The following is a 22,327-nucleotide window of genomic DNA, read 5'->3' as shown; positions in this document are numbered from 1 at the left end:
TTCTCTGCCCACTCTTTACCTCCCCCAACTGCAGCCACCATCACTTCTCTCCTGGAAGACAACAAAAGGCTTCCACTTTGCACTATCTGCAAACCATTCTCTATTTATTTCTAAAACTAGGTAGTATATACATAGGATTTAAAAATTTCTGCCCTACAGGTCGCCTTTCTGGAGACAAGGGCCCTTCCGGAGCCTGGGAGCTCCTAGGTCCTCTTAAGTCCACTCTTTTCCTTTTACCACAAGAGGACGTGTTGTTCTCTCAGGCAGTGCCAGGCCTTCCAAGTGGGGCTAAACAAGCCAGTCTCCACTCGGTGCGTCCTCAAAGACTTGGAATGGCCCGGAAGCCTCCCTCGCACCGCCTTGAGGGATGTTTTCTGTTACTCCTCCCGCGCGGCCTGCCGCGCACCAACTTCAAACAACCCCAGCCCCAGTCCTCCGCGGCCTTCGAGGATACTGGGACTATAAATACCCAGTGAAGTTCTCTAACTGGCCCATACTGAGCACGGAGTGGGCGGGACCTCGCCGCGCAGCGGACAGAAACCACCACTCCCAGAAACCCTTTTCCTTCGGCGGAATTTCCCCTCCCGACTTCCTCCACGCGAAGGAAACCGAGCATGCGCAACCGGAGACCACCTGGGTAAAAGGCGGCGCGGGGCGGACTGCGCCTCCCAGGAGGCCGTGGGGTAGTCTGCGTCTCCGCGTGACGAGCGACTTCCGGCGCGGAGGGGCGGGGCCGTGCGCGCGGTTGAATCCGCAACTAAGCGGCGAAGGGAGCGGCCAGTGGCCGCAGGGAGCTGTCGCCATGGAGGCTGTGCCCCGCATGCCCATGATCTGGCTGGACCTGAAGGAGGCCGGGGACTTCCTCTTCCAGCCAGCCGTGAAGAAGGTGAGCGTTCCTCCCACCTTTCCCTGTCCGCCGCGGATCTCAGTCGTCTGGCAGCGCGTGACGCCCCCTGTTCGCCGTCCCTGTGAAGCCCTGTCGCAGGCCGGCTTTCCTCCGCCTCGCCCACCCCTGCGTTCGCGGACAGTCCTTCCCTTTCTTGCTTGTCCTCGCAAGCAAGCTCCCGCATCCTTGCCGGAACCGCTTCCCTACTTGTGCCTCGGGCCACCCTGCAGTCCCACGGAGGCTCCACTTCCTAAGGGCGACGTGCTAACCCAGTACTGCCCCGCCCGTTTCCACGGCAGGACCGCCCCACTGGGAGCGGTGGGCAGCCCAGACCGTGCAAGTTCTGCTGCTCGGCTGGCCCTTGGTGGGCTCTTCACCCACGACCCCACTGGACAGATGCTGAGGATGGCACAGGATGTGTGTTGCGTATCGCAACCCCCGGTGGCCTATAGAGATGCTCAGCCCCTGACGCTGACTACAATTCTGCATGGTCTCTTCACAAGAAGAATCTTATTCGAAAACCTTTTTGAACCTAAACACACAATTTTTGCCGTTTTTAGGAGGGCTACCGCTTTTCAAAACTGCCCGGACAACATGTTGTGTTGTAGCTCTCTGAGAGACCTTACTAGTCATTGTGTTGAACAGAGGGTAGACGGGTTTGATGTTGACCGAGGCAAGGGGCTTCTTTGTGAGAGATTGAGTGGTGATTGAACTAGCTGCTGCTTTAGGACCGGCTGCCCCGTGGCATTGAGGGCCAGAGTAGAAGTTAAAAGGAACAACCTGGAGGTTGCTGCAGGTGGGAGGCCTTGGGGTTTTTAGCTGCTGGAGTAAGCAGCAGACAAGTTGGGTGACACACTTGGAGAAAGAACTAGGAGAGAGAAAGTGAGTTTGGAAGTAGTTTCCCAAGAAACTCTCTCCCATCTTCTTTTCATGATACCACTGCCTTAGTTCAGGCACTGTTAGTTTGCATTCCTTTTTTTTTTTTCTCCTTGGCTGGAGATGGAACCCAGGGTCCTCATGCATGCTTGGCAAGTGCTGTACCATTGAACTACACCCCCAAGCTGTAAAACCAGGAAGTTAGATAAACTGATCTAAAATTCCGGAATTTTGTTAACTCTTTCCACATCTGCTTTTTTTTTTTTTTTTTTTTTTTGTAAAAATACAACCAGGTGAGTTTTTCTAAAATAGCAAAACTTTTTGCTTTCTAGCTTTACAGAATGAGCCAATTATTATTACTATTATTTTTTTTAGGGCACTGGGGGTTGAACCCAGCTTAATCCCAAGTGCTAGTCAAGCACTCTACCACTGAGCTACCCCATATGCCCTTTAAAAATTTTTTATTTTGAGGGGCTGGTGTTGTAGCTCAGTGGTAGAGCACTTGTTTTTAAAGTCCTCTTTAAATTTTTTTAAATTTTGAGTCAGAGTCTCCCTAAGTTGCCCAGGCTGGCCTCTAACTTGAGATGCTCCATCCTCAGCTTCCTGAGTAGTTGGGATTATAGGCATATACTACTGCACTTAGCTAAAGACAATATCTTTGTTTCCCACTGAGAGTTCTCCCTAATCTAGTTCACTTCTTTCAGCATTTATCAAAACCCTACTATTGGGCTTGGGTTGTGGTTCAGTGGTAATCTGCTTGCCTTGCATGGGTGGAGCACTGGGTTTGATCCTCAGCAGCACATAAATAAATAAAATAAAATAAAGGTATTGTGTCCATCTACAACTAAAAAACCAAAAAATCCAAACCCTACTGTGCCTGATGTATGTGTTTCTGGTACAGGTGTCCCAGATTCTGCTCATAGCCATTTCCTTAACATGCTGTGTCCCCTGTTTTGTACTTATGGTCATGAAATTCCTCCTCCTAGAGCTCTCAATTTTGCCTTGTAATGTGGTGATAGCGTCCTTCTTTAATGGGTGTATACTCGTTCTATCTTTAAGGTCCAGTTTGAGCTCTCTCCCTTAATCCTTTCATCTGGATTAATCTTCCCTGAGTGGAATACTCTGAATTTCACTCTGTTCCTTTCCTTGATGACAGTAATGTGTGCTGTTTTAACTCCTCCTTTTCAGTTGGAATCTCTAAACAGCATCTCCATGTTCCTCATAACCTAGCAGAATACCTTCTACATAGTTGGCATTCAGGAAAGTATTTCTCAAATAACTGAATGACAGTCAAGAGGGAACTTAGATTAGATTTTAATTATGGCAACCCTAGCTATATAGAAATTCAGTGGATTTCTCAGCCCAGAAACTCGTGGGAGATGTTTTTGTTTTAACTTTTTTTTTTTTTTTACTGGTCAATCTTGTGAAGCCAGTAAGATACTGTGAGCAGTGACTTTCCTGAGAGCACCTGGGGCCCTGTGAAGGGAACTGCTCAAGAAATAATTGTTTCCCTAGACATGGGACTCCTCCCTTCTGCAGAAGCCAGTGTAATCTGGGAACTCTTCTTTCCCTAACTCTAGAGCCACTGGTCCCCTTGTCTTTCTCTATCTTTTTGCTCGGAGCTGGGGGAAATAATTTAATTTAGAATAGTAAAGTTAAAAGTTGATTCTATTTATGTCAGCCTCTCAAGAACTATGCCGAGTCCTGGTGATTGCAGACAAATGAATCTATCTTTTCTCCATGGAATTCATAGTCTGGTAGGGAAAATTTAAAAATTAGTGCAATGACATTAGTGTAAGAGAAGTATTTGCAGTGTACCAAAGTACTGATCTAAGGGGAGGGGCTGTTGGGATGTTTGCTAGAAGTGGATTCTAAAGGATGAATAGGAGTTTCTAGACAGTTTCATTGTGAGGGCTAGGTTTTTGACAAAACCTTTCATGGTGGTTAGTATTGTTAAGTATAGTTTGTGGGAAGACATACATTTGGACTGGGTCCAAAAGACCAAACTAGTATAGAGTTTAATCACAGTCACTGGGTTTAATCACTGTCACTTGGTTGGTTTCAGGAAGCCCTGTAACCACTTAATTAGACTAACAACCAACTAGTTAAGCTGTAACCAGTTGACTGATTGATAGACTAAGCTGTAGTCAATTAAGTTTTCTGTGTCTCATTGTTTTTATATAAATTTTGTCAGATGATATTGTTGGAATTCTGTGAACCTACACTGGTTGGAGGACTGCCTGATTTGCAAATTGTTGTATTCTTGCTTTTACTCAGATAACTCCATTAAATTAAACTTGGGAAGGATTTATCTTTTTTTTATATTTATTTTTTAGTTTTTTGGTGGACACAACATCTTTATTTTTATGTGGTGCTGAGGATTGAACCCAGCGCCCCACACATGCCAGGCGAGCGCGTTACTGCTTGAGCCACATCCCCAGCCCCAGGATTTATCTTTAACAATATTGATTTTTTCATTTCCAATGGGCGTGCCTCCATTTATAGAATAATGGGAAATAGGAGTTAAAAGAGCAAACTGGTTTTGAACTGCAGTGCTAAACTTTAGTTTGGTATACCTGGGCCCAAGTGATTTTTTAGTGAAGAAGTGCTGCTGGCTTTGCACTTCTATTTTTTCATTTTTGGTGCTGGGGGTTGAACTCAGGCCCTTGTGGATGCCAGGCAAACATTCTACTAGCGAGCCATGTCCCCCAGTCCACCCTGCGCCTTCTTTTTTTATATTTATTTATTATTTATTTTAGTTGTAGTTGGACACAATACCTTTATTTACTTATTTTTTTGTGTTGCTAAGGATCAAACCCAGGGCCTCACACGTGCTAGGCGAGCACTCTACCGCTGAGCTACAAATGCAGCCCTGTGCCTTCTTACTTGCACTTTAGAGATCTTGCTGACTCACTGGAAACAGAAGGATGACTTCTGCTCTTTATCAGTGAATGATTTGGTCACAAGTGTTCATGTTTAAAGATTTTTCTTTCTTTCCCAAACACTTGCCCTGAACCAATAGCACTTGAGCTCAAGTCAGGCTCACTTGAACTGAAATGATGCATCCATCCCTGCCTCTTGTATTGAACAAATAGTTATTAAGTGCCTGTTATGTGCCACCCTTGGGAATATGGTTGATGACAAAAATCTCTGCATTCCTGGAGCTTACCTTCTAGCCATCCAAGTAGTAATCCATGAAGTGTGAGTTGGTAGCCTCTTTGCATTTCCTTTGGCTTCTCTTGCACCTCTTCCCACTTGGATTGAATTGATCTGTAAATCTCCATTTTCCTCCTAGAGTCCTCCAGAGAAATTGCCTGCCTTTCAGGCCTGTCAGCTGCTTGCTGAGCTTGCCTCTAAGACTTCACTTCACCAGGACACTCCAATGGGAACTTTCAGCCACACTTTCTTCCACATCTGGTCGTTGTCCTTGCTTGGGTCTTTACTGGAATTTGTTTGCTTCTGCTTATCATGTAGGTTGAAGCATATCTCATTAGGATCCCTTTGGCTGCCTGGCAGTTGTACTACCCTTCCCTGAATTCATACAAGTCTTCACTGTCTGATCACTCAGTTGACTTCCAACACAGACTGCACACACTTGTTGGCTCTTCTTACTACTGTTCGTCTTATTTACATCTAGATAGAGCCTGGTTTTTCTGGTTTGTGGAAGTCCCTTACTCCCTGCCTTCCAGATTTCCCATGGGATAGCTAACACTTTAAAAAAAAGAAAAAAGCTTATATGTACACACACAGAGAAAGTTAAATGAGAGGATCAAAGGCCTAAAAGGCCTCTGGGTACTTGGCAATGAGGGTATTGGACATTTTTAGTTACCTGTGGTTTGAACTGTATTAATTTCTTATCACAGATTTGGAGTCACTCAGTTGGTCCGCCTGAACTTGTCTTTCCCTCTTGTGTTTTACAGCAGAGTGGCTCCAGGCGCAGATGACCTGGATTGTCTACTTTATTCTCTGACTTTTATCTCATACTCCAAGGGCCTATATCTATTTCACTTAGGATTCTTCCTTTACTTGGGAAGTAATAAATACTTGTATAAGACAAGAGTGGGCTTACAAGTGTGGGCTGAATGACTTTGTCTAGCTCTAGCACCCTCTATGAGATGTAACTTGAGTTTTCACTTGTTCAGACAAACTAAGGACCATTCAGATGAGATGTGGGAAAGAGGCCTCAAAGATTATGTGGGGATTAGACTAGGACAGGATGAAAGTCTTTTCTCGTGCTGGGTACTTATTGCCCTGTGATTCTCTCTCAGGCTTGCTAACTGGACCAAGGGGATGATTTTCCTTGGCATTGCTCTCTTCTCTTAATAAAATTTGTCTCATTTGACATTCAGCAATAGTATTATAATGGCAGGACCCAGGATATATATTTCCAGTGATCATTAGCTATAAAATTCTGTGCCATGTGTGACTGAATAAAGTAACAAGGAAAACACATAGCCGCTGGAGCCAGACTCTGATTTAGGTCTTTCTTTGCTCCTTCAACTGCTACAAATAATCGCATAACTAATCTGATCCTCACTTTTCTCCCCTGTTAAGTGGAACTGTACAAGCCTGTGAGAATCAAGAGTTAATGTTTGAAGCCAGGAGTGATGGTGCACACCTGTAATCCCAGTGGCTAGGGAGGCTGAGGCAGGAGGATCACTAGTTCAAAGCCAGTCTCTTAGGGTCTCTTAGTGAGGCCCTTTTAAGAAATATATATTTCTCTAATATATATTTATATTATATATAATAAATATATAATATATATTTATATATTATATATATATTTCTGTCTCTAATAAAATATATATTTCTTAAAAAAGGAGGCTGGGGATGTGGCTTAGTGGTTAAGCACCCCTGGGTTCAATCCCCAGTACTAGATTAAAAAAAAAAAAAGTTTGAGTCCTTAGTACAGGTTTTGACATACTCTAAATAGTATTTTCAGCTGAGCATTCTCTCCCTGTTTAGAAAATAACTCAAATGTTAAGGGCTGGGGTTGTGGCTCAGTGGTAGAGTGTTCGCCTCGCACGTGCAAGGCCCTGGGTTTGATCCTCAGCACCACATAAAAATAAATAAATAAATAAAATAAAGTTATATTAAAAAAAAACAACTCAAGTCTTTATGATAGCCCTGTGAGTGGTAATATTAACCCCGTTCTACACATAAAAAAAAATCCAAGCCCAGATTTTATAGCAGCTCAGGGCAACAGCTAAAACCTGAAACTGTATCTTGGTATTTCTCTGGAAATGAAGCCAGTCTCTTGCTGTTTTTCACCTCTATCCCCCCACCTTGCCACGAGTATTGCTCTCTCAGAAGCAACCCCAGCTGATCCAGGTCCTCTGTCTGTTGTGCAGGTGCGTAGTGTCCTTTCAGTGTCTCTTCTGCAGGGCTGCCTTCTCAAGCTTTGCTGGGAGTTTCAGAGTCCTTGCTTGACTGTTAGGAGTTCTGCAAAGTCTCCGAATACAGGGAGGTTGGGAGGGTCTCTGTTCCTTATTCTTTTTTTTTTTTTTTTAATTTTTAATATTTATTTTTTAGTTCTCGGCGGACACAACATCTTTGTTGGTATGTGGTGCTGAGGATCGAACCCGGGCCGCACGCATGCCAGGCGAGCGCGCTACCACTTGAGCCACATCCCCAGCCCCTCTGTTCCTTATTCTTGACTTCACTCAGCCTCTTTCCTCCTTTTGGTAGTGGGGAGTAATTAACAGTCATAGAGGATTTTGTCAGGGTTTCAAAAACATCCTGGCTGCTCTATGGTCTTAGTGGTAAGGGAATTATTTTAACTGCTCATTTTCCAGAGTTATTTATTGGAATCATATTTTTAAAAAGAAGCACATTGATCTAAGATGTAACTTGGGCTCTAGAGCATGAAGGCCTGGGTTTTGGTCATTGTCCCATTAATTACTAGGACTGGAACCTTGACAAATGCCCCCTAACTTCTTTGCCTCAGTTTCCTCATTTCCTCATCTGTCATATGGTAATGATCATAATGGTGTCCACCTTGTGGGGCATGTAAAGATGAGTGACTGTTAGGCCCTCAGCGTAGTGCCTTGCCTGTGGTAAGACCTCAGTAGTGTCTGCTGCTGCTCATTTTCGAGGAGCAGTGAGGCAGGTTGCAGGTGTCTCTAAGGACAATTTGCAGGGGGTGGAGACAGCAGTTCTTTCCCCTTCACCATTGGGTGAACAGCAGGGACAGATGTTCTTAACCTTTTAGGACACTCCAATGTCCCTCTGATTCCTTTGGCTTCTATTTCATGGGGCCTCTAGGCTGCACTTTTACTTATTTTCTCTAACCTGAAGATGGGTAAACCTAAAATCTCTTACTAAAAGGGAATTAAAGAACATACTCATTTAGATAGTTCAGTTTTACCTTATAGTTTTATATTTTATATTTACGAAGGTTTGTTTTGTTTTGATGGGGGAGGGGGTAAGGGAGGAGGATTTAGATCAATCAGAGGGAGAATTATTTTTTTTCTTTTTTATATTTATTATTTAGTTTTCGGCAGACACAACATCTTTGTTTGTATGTGGTGTTGAGGATCGAACCCGGGCCGCACACATGCCAGGCGAGCTCGCTACCACTTGAGCCACATCCCCAGCCCAGAGGGAGAATTATTAACCAAGAGTGCATAAATGGGCTTCACGGTGTCTTTGAATCCTCGAAAATTATTAAGGTTTGAGAGAGTGTCTGTGTGCGCACGCGCATGCATGTAGTTGAATATTTTTAAGGAGATTTTTTTTGTTGTTTTTTTGTACCAGGGATTGAATCCAAAGGCACTTAACCACTGAGCCACATCCCAGCTCATTTTATTTTTTGAGACAGGTCTCACTAAGTCGCTTAGGGCCTTTCTAAGTTGCTGAGGCTGGCTTTGAACTTGCAACCCTCCTGCTTCAGCCTCCTGAGCCGCTGGGATTATAACTATGTGCCACCATGCCTGGCTCAGGGGCATTTCTTTCATGGCTTTTACCTTCTTAAAGGACCCAAAAAGGGGAAAGTGTTTTTCAGGTATCATTTAGTTCTTCAGTAACTCTTAAAGCAATTTTCTAAATTTCAAACATTGAGAGGGAGGTTGGAAGAATTAATGCAGTGCTCACTCAAATCCTTGGTATCTAGAGTGTTTTTTAATTTTTTGTTTTAAGTGGGGCTGGGGATTGAACCCAGAGCACTTACTCTACTACTGAGCTACCCTACCAGCTTTACTACCTCATCTTAATGGTAATATTTTACCATATTTGTTCTAGATAGATAGATAGATTGATTGATCCTGTGAACCCTTTGAAAGTAAGTTTTAGACATCCTCACTTTTCTCCTGGACACATCTCAGCATGCATTTCCTAAGGGTAAGGATATTTTCCTATATAACTACAGTATTATTATACTTACAAATATTTGTGATAATTCTTTACTATTTAAGTTTCACCTGTTACCCCAAAATATCTTAGAGCTTTTTTAAAAATTCTGATCCAGTCTTAAGTTTTCATATTGTACTTGTTTATTGTTGCTTTAATCACTCTTAATTTAGAATAGTCTTCTGCCTCCTCCTTTTTATTTTTATTCATTTATTTTGCAAGATTGAGAGTTGAACCCAGGGCCTCGAGCTGCTAGTCAAGTGCTCTAACACTGAGGTATTCCCTCTCCCTTTTTAAAAATTTATTTTGTTAAGTTGCCCAGGCTTAAATTTGTCATTTTCCTGAGTAGCTGGGGTTAGCCTCCTTAGTAGCAGGCATGCACCACCAGGCCTGCCTTTATATTTACTTTTTTTTTTTTTTTGTGGTGCTGGGGACCAAGTCCAGTGCCTTGCACATGTTAGACAAGCACTCTAACCACTGAGATACATCCCTAGTGTCCCTACCTGTTAAATGACATTAACTTTTGAAGAGACTGGGTTCATTGTTGGATAAAATGCCTCATCTTCTGAATTTTTCTTGCCATCTGTTTTCTCCCTTTCCTGTAAAGGCAGCCATTTACTGAGCACACATTTTTCTAATAAGGCCTACCTTTACTCACTCTTATTGTTTGGCATGGCAAGGGTGGGTCATTGGCCCTTCTGTGAACACATGGTCTGGGGAAAACATGTAACAAGCCTTAACACCTGAGGTCAGTCATTCCAAAGTATAATGGGGTGGGTGTCCCTGAGATGTGCCAGAGGACAATTCTTAAAAGATGTTGGGAGCAGGTTGCAAAAAGTCATGAACTCTGTGCCAAGATTAGATTTCGTCTTGGAGGCTTTAGGAAGTTATTGTAGCATGTTCTTTTTAGATTATAGTATTTCTTTATTTTTGGGGGGGTACAGGGATTGAACTCGGGGGCATTCAATCACTGAGCCAGATTTCCATCCCTATTTTGTATTTTATTTAGAGACAGGATCTCTCTAAGTTGCTTAGTACCTCGCTTTTGTTGAGGCTGGCTTTGAACTCAAATCCTCTTGCCTCAGCCTCCTGAGCCACTAGGATTATAGGTGTTCACCACCATGCCCAGCTATTTTTTTTTAATATGCCTTTATTTAATTTATTTATTTTTATATGGTGCTGAGAATCGAACCCAGTATCTCACACGTGCTAGTCAAGTCTCTACCACTGAGCTACAGCCCCAGCCCCAATATTTCTCTTTAGAAATCATATTTCTTGGGCTGAGGATGTGGCTCAAGCCGTAGCGCGCTCACCTGGCATGCGTGCGGCCCGGGTTCAATCCTCAGCACCACATACAAAGAAAGATGTTGTGTCTGCCGATAACTAAAAAATAAATATTAAAAAATTCTCTCTCAAAAAAAAGAAATCATATTTATTAAGATATCACTAACCCGAGATAAGAGTGTTTGGGGTTTATTTTTTCAGAGAGAGAGAGAGAGTGTGTGAGTGTGTGTGTGTGTGTGTGTGTGTGTGTGTGTGTGTGTGTCAGAAGGATTGAAAGCCAGGAGTGACATTAGAGTTGTATTAGAAAGATAGTTCAAGCCTGGGTTGGGATGGGTTTGAATGGGTGGATTGTCCAGGCCAGAGGTGGCAGGGGAACAGAGGAAAAAGCTCACAGATACAGGGAATTTCAGAAACCAAATGAACAGAAGAGTGAGTTAGACTCAGTAACTGGATGGTGCTGTAATTAATTCTGCAGTACCTCCCTTCTATCTGTCCTTCTGCTCCCTTTGCCTGCTAGAACAGATAGAAGCTGTCATACAATCTTGTAGGTTTCTGCCCGGCTAGTTCTGTGAAAAGGGACCACAGGAAAGTTGGGCAGGCTGCAGACTTGCTGTGAGAGAAATGTGCTACTAGACAGCCTTTCTCAGCTTCCTCCCTTTTTCACCTCACATGCCTTGGCTAGGGCCTCAGCTTGAGTTGATCATTAATGTCCTTTGTGGAACTGGTAGGTCTGGCCCTCAGAATTTGAACACACCAGGCAACAGGTATTGTAGCAGGGGTGGTTCCAGCTGCCTTATCTTTTTATCTTAGTTGAACAAGGGGCTGTTTGGTCCAGGCCTCTAGGCTGGTGTGCATGCTCACCCTCTAGAAAGGTTTTGCGGGCTGGGGTTGTGGCTCAGCGGTAGAGCACTCACCTAGCACTTGCAAGGCCCTGGGTTCAATCCTCAGCACCACATAAAAATAAATAAATAAATAAATAAATAAATGCATAAAGGTATTGTGTCCAACTACAACTAAAATAAATAAATATTTTAAGAGTTTTTTTTTTTAAGAAAGAAAGCTTTTGAGGTGGTGAGTACTGTTGTGGGCAGGCATGCCAGTCCCCTTTCTGATGTGGGCAGTCTCTGCAGACAGGACACTGCAGATCACCTATTTCTATGGTGCACTTTCCCAGAAAGGAAAATAGGAAGGTGAGGAAAGCTTTGTACTCTCACTGTTGTTTGGTGCCTCTTGCCTACATGTGCTTAGAGTTATGGTTGTCACTCCAGAACAAAGCAAGGCCCAATTCTGGAGGGAGGTTTGAGTTTGTGAGTTTGTGACCTTTTAGGGGATTCTCCTAGGGTCCCATTTCAGCCAGCTAAGTTGCCTGGCTTTTTGAGCTGGCAGAATCCTGGACTTTGTAGAGCAGGCCACAGTAGTATGAGGACCTGCCAGGGTACTTACGTAGGGTGTGCAGTCTTGTTTTCCACTGTGATCTAAGTAGGAGGAAATTGCTTGCTCAGCATCTTATGCTGCCCATTGTTGAAGGTAGAGTTCCCTGGCGGGCTGGGAGACAAGCTTGCAGTTATGGGTCTAGACTTGATCGTATATCCTAACTGATGATTGCCCAGATCACAGGGTGGGGGAAGTGTGTGTGTGTGTGTGTGTGTGTGTGTGTGTGTATTATCTCACTAGCTTGCATTTTTCTTTGTCTTTTTAGTTTGTCCTGAAGAATTATGGAGAGAACCCAGAAGCCTACAATGAGGAACTGAAGAAGCTGGAGTTGCTCAGACAGGTAAGATGATGGTATTTTTAGGTAGTCATGACATTGATAGAGAGGTAAACAAAACACCTAGAACTGTAGTCTTATTTTTTTCCTCTGCAAAAGCAGTGAAATTGATAGTAGAAACATTCGAAAATACTAAAAACAAAAATAAAATCTTTTAAAAATGTTTTTTAGTTTGTAGACAGATACAATACCTTTATTTAACTGTTTTTTTATGTGGTGCTGAGGGTCGAACCCAGTGTCCCACACGTGCAAGGCAAACACTCTACCAACTGAGCTACAACTGCAGCCCCCAAAATAAAATCTTAAAACACCTTTTTGTAATTTTTTTGTACATTAGTTGGTCCTCTGTGTCTATGGGTTCCACATCTGCAGATTCAATCAACTACAGGTTGAAAATGTAGTTAAAACTTCCGTGGTTGAGTCTGTACTGAATAAGTAAAGACTTTTTTTCTTGGGCTGGGGATATGGCTCAAGTGGTAGCGCGCTCGCCTGGCATGCATGCGGCCCGGGTTCAATCGTCAGCACCACATACAAACAAAGATGTTGTGTCTGCCAATAACTAAAAAATAAATATTAAAATTCTCTCTCCCTCTCTCTCTTTAAATAAAAAAATAAAAGAACATTCATTTTAAAAAAAGACTTTTTTTCTTGTCTTTATTCCCTAAAAAGTAGTAACAATTATTTATATAGCATTTACATTGTATTGGGCATTATAAGTAATCTGGAGGTTACATGCAAATACCATGCATTTCATATAAGGGACTTGAGCGTTCTCAGATTTTGGTATCTGCAGATATACTGGAACCAATCCCTTGTGAATACTGAGGGACACTATATATATAATATAAAATCACTGTAGGATTCTGTTCACCACCTGTACTGGTTTGTAACCTGCCTTCTTCACTTGATAATCTATGACTATGTCCTGTATCAATGAACATATGATAAGAGTATTTTAAATGACCTGTGACCATTATATTGCCTTATAATTTAACCTGCTTCCTCTTGAGAATATTAAACCATTTCAACTTTTCATCATTGTAAAAAATATTGTTATATTTTCTGTGCATATGTGTGCCTTTCTAGGACCATGTCTCAAGGAGTTAGTGGGTAAGTGGGGTACACTTTTTCCTGTTCACTTCCAAAGAGGATATGTACCTGGTCCTGCTACTCCTTGTCAACTTTGGCAGTCTGATAGATGAAAAGGATGTTTAATTTTTAGTCATTTGGTTAATGATAGAGTTGTATAATTGTTAATGGGTTTGTTTTATATCTTGGGAATTATCTATTAATTTTTTTTAATAGGGTATTGTAGCTTTTTCCTTACTAATTTATAAGACTTCTTCATACATTAATGATATCGCTCCCTTATATCATGTAAATATTTTTCCAAAACAATAGTGTTTGTTTATTGTATTTTTAATAGACTTCAAATTTTATACATGTTTAATATTTATAAATCTGATTCATCTCATTTTTCCCTTCATAGTATCTGCCTTTGATATGTGCTTTGAATTAGTATTTATGGGCTGGGATTGTGGCTCAGTGGTAGAGCACTTGCCTAGCATGTGTGAGGCCCTGGGTTCGATTCTCAGCACCACATATAAATAAATAAAATAAATGTCCATTGAAAACTAAAAAAATTTTTAAAAAATTAGTATTTATATCATTGAAATTCAGGTTCAATCACACCATTACAGACTTTAGACTCTCTTAACTTCTAATAAACACAAGGGAAAATACATTACTATACAATAGTTCATAAACTAATTATGGAAAAAATATGTATTATTTATTAGAAGCCTTATTACAAGGAACTTAGCTAACTTTTAAAAAAATTGTCCTAAAATTTTAATTGTGGGGCTGGGGTTGTGGCTCAGTGGTACAGTGCTTGCTTAGCATACATGAGGCACTGGGTTTGATCCTCAGCACCACATAATATAAAATAAAGATATTTTGTCCACCTAAAACTAAAAAATAAATATTTTGAAAAAATTTAATTATGATATACATAAAATCTACCAAGTTAACCCTTTTTAAATGAACATACAGTTCAGTAGCTTTAAGTGTATGCACATTGTCATACAAGTCTCTAACTTTTTAATTTTTGTGTACCTATTAAAGAGTAGAGTCATCCCCCTGATCTGTGATTTTACTTTTTATGGTTTCAGTTATCTGTGGTCAACTTTGTTTTTTTGGTACCAGGGATTGAACCCAGGGTCATTTTACCACTGAGCTACATCCCCAGTCCTTTTTTTTTTTTCCCTTATTTTTTTAAGTTGTAGTTGGACACAATACCTTTATTTTATTTATTTTTATATGGTGCTGAGGATCAAACCCTATGCCTCACTCATGCCAGGTAAGTGCTCTACCACTGAATCACAACCTTGCCCCCCACCAGTCCTTTTTAATTTTTTATTTTGTGACAAGATCTCGATGAGTTGCAGAAGGTCTTGCTAAGTTGCTGTCTGGCCTTGAATTTGCAATCTTCCTGCCTCGGCCTCCTGAGCTGCTGGGATTACAGTTGTGCGCTACCACCCCTGGCTTGTGTCGTCAACTTTGGCCTGCAAATATCAGACAGAAAATTCTGTAAATAATCTGTGTTTTAAATTGTGCACAGTTCTGGGTAGTGTGATGAAATCTCATGTTGTCCCACTCTGTTCCACAGGGAATGTGAATCATCCCTTTGTCCAGGATATTCATGCTGTATGTGCTGTCTGTCCATTAATAACTTAGTGTTCATCTTGATTGGCTTGGTTAATTTTTACTATATTGCAGTTACTTGTTTTCAGGTAAACCTTCCATAGTAGCCTAACCCTATATCACCTCACTTTATCTCACCATTTAGGCATTGTATCATCTTACATCATCACAAGAATGAGTATAGTACAGTAAGATATTTAGAAAGACCACGTTTACGTTTACATAACTTGTACTATTAGTATAATGTTGTTATTATCCTATCTTATTAATTATTGTTAATCTCTTACTGTGCCTAATTTATAAATTAGACTTTATTGTTCACTGTTGTTATATAGAGACCCATGCGATTATTGTTTGTGATGATTTTGTATCCTGCAACTTTGCTGATTTGTTTATTCTAAGAGTTTTGAGGATAATCTTGAAGGTTTTTTATTTTTTTTGGACATAAGATAATCTTTTCTGTGAACAGAGAAAATTTTGCTTCTTTGTTTGCAGTTTGAATGCCTTTCTGTTTCTTGCCTGATTGCTTGCTAGGACCACCATGTTAATAGAAATGGCAAAAGCAGGAATTCTTGTTTTGTTCCCTGGTCTTAAAGTAAAGCTTTCAGTCTTTCATCATTGAGTATAGTGCTAGCTGAGGGCTTTTAATATGTGGATTATTATTATTTATTTATTTTTTTTTTTTTGCCGGAGTAGAGGAACATGTGTGACTTTTAAGGAAAGTGACACGGTTCTTAACAGAAGAACATTGTCAAAAAGGCCATTCACCTCACTTGCCCATTCTGTTTTAGTAGTTAAAAACAACTTTTTTTTTTTTTTTTTTTTTAGAGAGAGAATTTTTTAATATTTATTTTTTAGTTATTGGCGGACACAACATCTTTGTATGTGGTGCTGAGGATCGAACCCGGGCCGCACGCATGCCAGGGAAGCACGCTACCGCTCGAGCCACATCTCCAGCCCCCCAAAAAACAACTTTTTTTCAACTGAATAATAGAAGAAGGTTTAAGTAAAAGTTTTATTTATAATTTCAAAGTGTAGGAGATTTTGTCATTCCCTAAAAAGTAAGAGTGATTGAGTGTAGGAGTGATGTTATTAGTCTTTTAAATCATGTAGAAAACAAAAAATGTCACATAACATTGTTAAAATAATATTAAAATAATTTTAAAGTTTTTTGGGTTTTGTTTCTAATAATTGCCCATGTATGTGCCCTTACTGAGATCTTTATTTCTTTTTTTTTTTTTTTTAAAGAGAGAGGGAGAGAGAGAAAGAGAGAGAATTTTAATATTTATTTTTTAGTTATTGGCAGACACAACATCTTTGTTTGTATGTGGTGCTGAGAATCGAACCCGGGCCGCACGCATGCCAGGCGAGCGCGCTACCGCTTGAGCCACATCCCCAGCCCCCAGATCTTTATTTCTTTATACTGTGTAGTGTTCCTTCATTTCAACAGGCAGGAATCCCTTAAGAACTTCTTACAATGAAAGTCCACTGGTAACAAACTCCCTCAGCTTTTGTTTATTTGGGAATGCCTTAAATTCTCCTTTACTTGTTTTATTTCTTATTTTTTAGTTGTAGATGGACACAATACCTTTCTTTTTATGTGGTTCTGAGAATTAAACCCTGTTCCTCCCACATGCTAGGCAAGTGCTCTACCACGGAGCTACAATCCCAGCCCTCTCCCTCACTTTTGAAGGAGAGTTTTGCCAGATATAGGATTGTTGGTTGAATTTTTTCTTTTCTTTCTTTTTTTTCTTTTTTGGCACTTTGAATATGAACTTTCTGGTCTTCAAAGTTTCTGGTGAGACATCTGCTGATGATCTTACTGGAGATCCCTTGTATGTGATGAATTGCTTTTCACTGCTTCTTTCAAGATTTTCTCTTTGGTTATAACTTGTCTCAGTGTGGGTCTCTGAGTTCATCCTTCTTGGAATTTGTTGAGCTTGTTTCATGTTTATTTGCTTGTTTATATTCATGGCTTTGATCAGACTTAGGAAGGTTTTCACCATTATTTCTTCGGATATTGTCTGTCCTTCTCTTCAGGGACTTCCATAATATTTATGTTGGTTCATTTGATGATGTCCCACAGGTCCCTTAGGTTGTGTTCACTTTTCTTCGGTCTTTTTTTCTTTCCATTCCTCTGACTCAGTAATTGCCATCATTCTATCTTCAGGTTTGCTGAATCTTTCTTCTGTCAATTCAGATCTGTCTTTGAGTTTCCTAGTGAGATTTTCATCTCAATTGTTACACTTTTCGGCTCCAGGATTTTTTTTGTTGGGGGCAGTGAGGGCAGGTGGGGAGGTGTCTCTCTTTAGTGTTTTTTTTTTTTTTGGGGGGGGGAGGGTACTGGCGGTTAAACCCAGGGGTGCTTAATCACTGAGCCACATACCAGCCTTTTTTATATTTTATTTTGAGACAGGGTCTCACTAAGTTGCTGAGGCTATCTTTGAACTTTGATCCTCCTGCCTCAGCCTTCCGAGCCACTGGGATAACTGTATACTACCACACCCAGTGTCTTTTTAGGTTTTCTATTTCTTTATCATATTTCCATTTTTTACATATATAATTTTCTTCACATCTTTTTTTAGTTCTTTGAGGCTCTTAAAAAATGATAATTTTTAAAGTCTTTGCCTAGTAGTTCCACCATCTGGTCTTTTCAGGGACAGTTTCTATCAATGTTTTTTTTTTTTTTTAATTTTTGTAAATATATTTTTTTAGTTGTTGATAGACCTTTATTTATTTGTATGTGGTGCTGAGAATCAAATCCAGTGCCTCACACATGCCAGGCAAGTGCACTACTGCTGAGCCCCAGCCCAGTTTATTTATTTTTTGTTGGTGGTGGTGGTTTTATTTTAAGTGGGCTATGCTTTCCTGTTTTTTTTTTTTTTCCCCCATATGCTTTGTAATTTCTTGGGCATTCAAGCTGGATGTAGTGGCACATACGTGTAATCCCAGTGACTCAGGAGACTGAGACAGAAAGATTGCAAGTTCTAGGCAGGCCTCAACAATTTATTGAGGCCCTAAGAACCTGGTGAGACCTTGTTTCAAAATAAAAAATAGAGGGCTGGGGATGTGGCTCAAGCGGTAGTGCATTCGCCTGGCATTCGTGCCGCCCGGGTTCGATCCTCAGCATCACATACAAACAAAGATGTTGTGTCTGCCGAAAACTAAGAAATAAAAATTAAAAAATTCTCTCTCTCTCTCAAAAAAAAAAATAAAAATAAAAAAATAAATAATAGAAAGGGCTTGGGATGTATCTCTGTGGTAAAGCACCCCTGGGTTCAATCCCTGGTCCACTCCCCCCCCCCCCCACACACACACACAGGAAAAAAAATGCGCATTTAAATCTAATGATGTAGTATCACTGGAAATCAGATTCATCCCTTTCCTGGGGTTTGCTGACTTTTGTGGGTTTTTTCCTGGTTGTTGTAGGCTGTTTCTGTGCCATGGATCAACCTGAGGTGTTAACTGAAGGTCTTCTTAGGTCTTTTCTGAGCCTGTGCTTTTCCCTGGGCATATGTGGTGATTTTCAGATTTCCCCTATATGGGTAATTACTTTTGGACATTCTACTCTTCACTGTATGGCTTCCAAAAGAGGAAAAAGCGAAGTATGAAGTATTTTGGATAGGAAGAAGGTACTTCAGCTAGAGGTGGAGGTGCTTCTGACAGTGGAGGGAGGTGTAGTAACAATGGCTTCTGCCTCTGTGCATCTCTGTGATCAGAAGCAGCAATAGGAGCACATATCTCCTGTGTTTGCAGAATAGAATCCTTTTTGCCCACCCTGGTTCCCAAAAGATGTTCTTGGAACTACGTGTAACTGCCTGCTAGGTGCTGGGCGTGGGGAATAGGTGGCTGCTACTGTGCTAGGAGCTGAAATTAACCACAATTTACTGTCTCACCCTTCCCTTGGAGGTTGTAAGCCTTTACTATTTAATAGCCTCCTGAATTCTGAGGTAGTCACTTATGGCAGATCTGCCAGTTTGTTATCTAGGTCTGGAAATGGATTTCTGGTGTTTCTTTATTCCACTATCTTCCCAGAGTCATCCTCAAATTGAATTTTAACAAAATTTATTTGAACAAAGTTTGAAAACTAGTAAAATAATCTTAATCCTTAGGATTAGCACCATTTTGCATGCATTAGACATATACAAACAGCACAGGAGTAACATTGTCACCCATCTCCAAAGCCTCTGAGCAGAGGACAGCAGCTTATACAGAGCAGTGGGCTGGAGAGAGCCACTCCCAAGAGACCTGTACTGCCTGGGCACAGCCTCCTGGGCCTGGGCTCATTCCTGGGAGTTGAACTGGATCAGTGTTTCTTAAACCTGTGAAACCACAGAACAACATTTTATATTAGAATACTGATTATTATTCCCAGAGTCAGCAATATATAAAAGTAAAAACTAAATGAGCAATTTTAGAATTAACATGGGTCTGGTTTTTAATGAGTAAGAGAAAGTGTGTCACAGCCCAGATATGTACAAAGCAGAAACAGCAAAAGTCAAGTTGTCCCTTTACCATAACTCAGTGATTTGTAAAGGAACAAGGGACGGTGGGTGTAATTTGGGAATCTTTTCCCCTGATGTAAGCCTCTGTTTCCTCATTTGTAAAGCTGTTTCTAAGAAGACTTCCCTTTTGTAACTGTTAAATCCTTAACTTTGATATAGAGAATAAAATTGTCAGGTGCAAGGGTGATGTGGGGGTGGCACCAGTCAGAGTCTGCTCTCCGACTCCTGCACTGCTGTGCTCACCACACGAGGCTTGTCAGAGTAGCCTCTGACAAGAGGATCCTTCATGCTTGGTTGGGTAACACTGTGTGAGTGGATCTGTCTGACCTGGAAGGGGAACTCTTTTCATTGTTCCCCAAAGGTGGTTTTAGGAAGTAGAAGACAAATACTTTTTACTTAGTATTTTTGTATATGCTTTAGTGAGTATTGAAAAGTGGGTAGCTAGCACACTAGACCTGTTATTTCAGAGCTCTTACTGCTTAGGATATAGATCTGATTTTTAAAATGGGTTGATTTAAAGAAAAATGTTAAGTACAAGTGGGGTTTGAATGTGTAGAGGTCATGAGAGAGGGTGTGATAAGAGTGAATAGATTTGAGAAGCCCTGGCCTGTGGGACAAACCCCTGAAGTGGCTCCTCAGCAGAGTGACTGTGACACGCCTCATCCTCACACTGGGCATTCTGGAGGCCTCGCAAGGGAGATTATCCTCCTGTGTAAAGGGGAGACAGCCTTCTGAGACACTGCCAGGAAGTGGTGGAGAGTGGGGCTAGTGAGGGGCTCTCTCTGCTGTCCCATAGGGCAAATGCTTTCCTTGAGAGCATCCTGTCTGGCATCCCAAGCCGAGCTCCCCAGTAGGTGTCCTGAAGGATTCTTGTAGCTGGTGCTGGCCAGCCTGACCTCTTGGCCCCACTGCTGTGGCACACCAATGAGGAACTCTGGTCTTCTCAGCAGGGTGGGGCAGGGCGGCCCAAGATTTGCAGTGCTTCTGACCCAGCCCCTCATTGGGCACCTGCTCCTTGGAGGGTGTATTGTCTTGCTTTTCTGTTTGAGCAGGATATTCATTTGCTCTCCCCCACCCCAAATGTGAAACATTTGTTATTATAAATAATCAAATATATGTCTCCATAAGGCACATATCCATTTTTATATTTACATATATAGATAAATCACTTTAATCACAGATAACCATTTAACATTTGGGTGTCACTTTCTGAATCTTTTCCTTTTGTCAGCATACCTGTTTGGATATCATTATATATGTGATTTTACATAAATGAGATCATACCAGTCATTTGTGACATGCTTTTTTTTGCCTAATAGTAGGCAGAAAACATCTTTTTTTTTTTTAATTTATTTACTCAGGGTCAAACCCAGCGCCTTGCCTGTGCTAAGGGAGTGCTGTACTGCTGAGCCACAACCCCAACACAAAACATCTTAATGTATCAATAGTTCTTATGTTTGTAGAATGTTCACTGGTGTGGTTAGTTAGCCTCAATATAATTTATTTAAGCAAATTCTTTAATGGAAAGTTTAGTATCATCTAGTTTTTTACTCTGGTAATATATAATAATGTTGTGATGAATATCCTAGAATGCACATCCAAATACTTGGTTTCCCTGATGTCTTGAACTTTAAGTCAAAAGTTAGGGGCTGGGGATATGGCTCAAGTAGTAGCGCGCTTGCCTAGCATGCGTGAGGCACTGGGTTCGATTCTCAGCACAACATAAAAATAAAATATATGTGTCCATCTAAAGCTAAAAAAAAGAGTTAAGTACAATAAAAATTTTATACCATGTTGCAATCAGCCTTCTAGAAACATGGCGGTAATTGGGGATTGAACCCAAGGGTGCTCTACCACTGAGATACATTCCCAGCTCTTTTTTTTTTTTTTTTTTTTTGAGACAGGGTCTTGCTAAGGCTGGCCTTGAACTTGTGATCCTCCTGCTTTGCCTTCCAAGTTGCTGGGATTACAGGCCTGTGCCACCATGCCTGGATGATGTATATTTCTTGGTATTTGTGGGTGAGCTGGCCTCCCCATCCTGTATCCTAAATGACAGCGATTCCGTTTTTCCCATTCTGACCCACAGAATGCTGTCCGTGTCCCACGGGACTTTGAGGGCTGCAGTGTCCTCCGAAAGTACCTTGGCCAACTCCACTATCTGCAGAGTCGGGTGCCCATGGGCTCGGGTCAGGAGGCTGCTGTCCCTGTCACCTGGTGAGAGCTAGCAGGCAGGGTTGGTAGTTTGGAAGTCTGGGGGGTTGTGGCTCCTTTCCTCCCTTCCCCTTTCTTCTTGATGCAGAGGATGGCCAGCAGCCTAGTATGGTCTCCCCAGGCCTCACCTCTCTAATCCCACACTGGGGTAGTTGGGCCCTGGCCAACTCCTGCCTTCTAGATGACCGAGTTGTCATGTCTGTAGGACTGAGATCTTCTCGGGCAAGTCTGTGGCCCATGAGGACATCAAGTATGAGCAGGCCTGCATTCTCTACAACCTTGGTGAGCTGCCTGATCCTTTCCCCATAGGCCCTGCTCCCCAGCCCTGAGATCATCAGGTGACCACAAAGGCCATGGCTAGTGAGGGGGAAGATACTTGGGTTCTGGCCCTTCCATTGACTTCACCAGAGCTCTGCCAGCTCTCTGCTATTTTCTGGGCTCGTTGGGCGTCACTGTGCTGGGAGAGCCTCTGTTGGGCTGGCTGTTACACAGAGCTGCCACTGTGTGCTCTGTTGTTAGGAGAGATGGCCTTTCTTCTTTGACTGACAGCATTCCCTCCCCCTCATGGCATGGCCTTGGCTTACCCAGTGGGTTATCCTTATCCTGGTTCAGGGAGAAGCATGGGGAGCCCTAGAACTCTGTGTAGCATCCCTGAAGCTTCAAGATGAACCCCTAGGCTCTGGACAGGAGTCTCCTTCCCTGTCCACCTGCCAAAGTGCAGAGCTAAAGACAGAAGGTCTGGCAAGG

General features: G+C 41.8%; 1 protein-coding gene across 2 annotated transcripts in view; it reads left to right on the top strand.

Moving 5' to 3' along the window:
* Positions 1-681: 681 nt before the first annotated feature.
* Positions 682-22,327, top strand: part of PTPN23 (protein tyrosine phosphatase non-receptor type 23) — a 29,313-nt gene continuing 7,667 nt past the window's right edge. Inside the window, exons 1-4 of one of the 2 annotated variants that reach the window (XM_081285169.1) lie at positions 682-886; positions 12,093-12,167; positions 21,456-21,583; positions 21,786-21,862. In XM_081285169.1, the coding sequence (XP_081141295.1) occupies positions 803-886; positions 12,093-12,167; positions 21,456-21,583; positions 21,786-21,862 (364 nt within the window). In that variant the 5' untranslated portion in view covers positions 682-802. The remainder of the gene's footprint in view (positions 887-12,092; positions 12,168-21,455; positions 21,584-21,785; positions 21,863-22,327) is intronic. The other variant, XM_081285170.1, reaches the window with a different exon arrangement.

This window comes from Spermophilus citellus, assembly GCF_964194105.1.
Source record: "Spermophilus citellus genome assembly, chromosome: 3".
NCBI classification, from domain to species: domain Eukaryota; kingdom Metazoa; phylum Chordata; class Mammalia; order Rodentia; family Sciuridae; genus Spermophilus; species Spermophilus citellus.
Note: the sequence above shows the minus strand (reverse complement) of the source record. Positions and strands in the feature narration are given on the sequence as shown.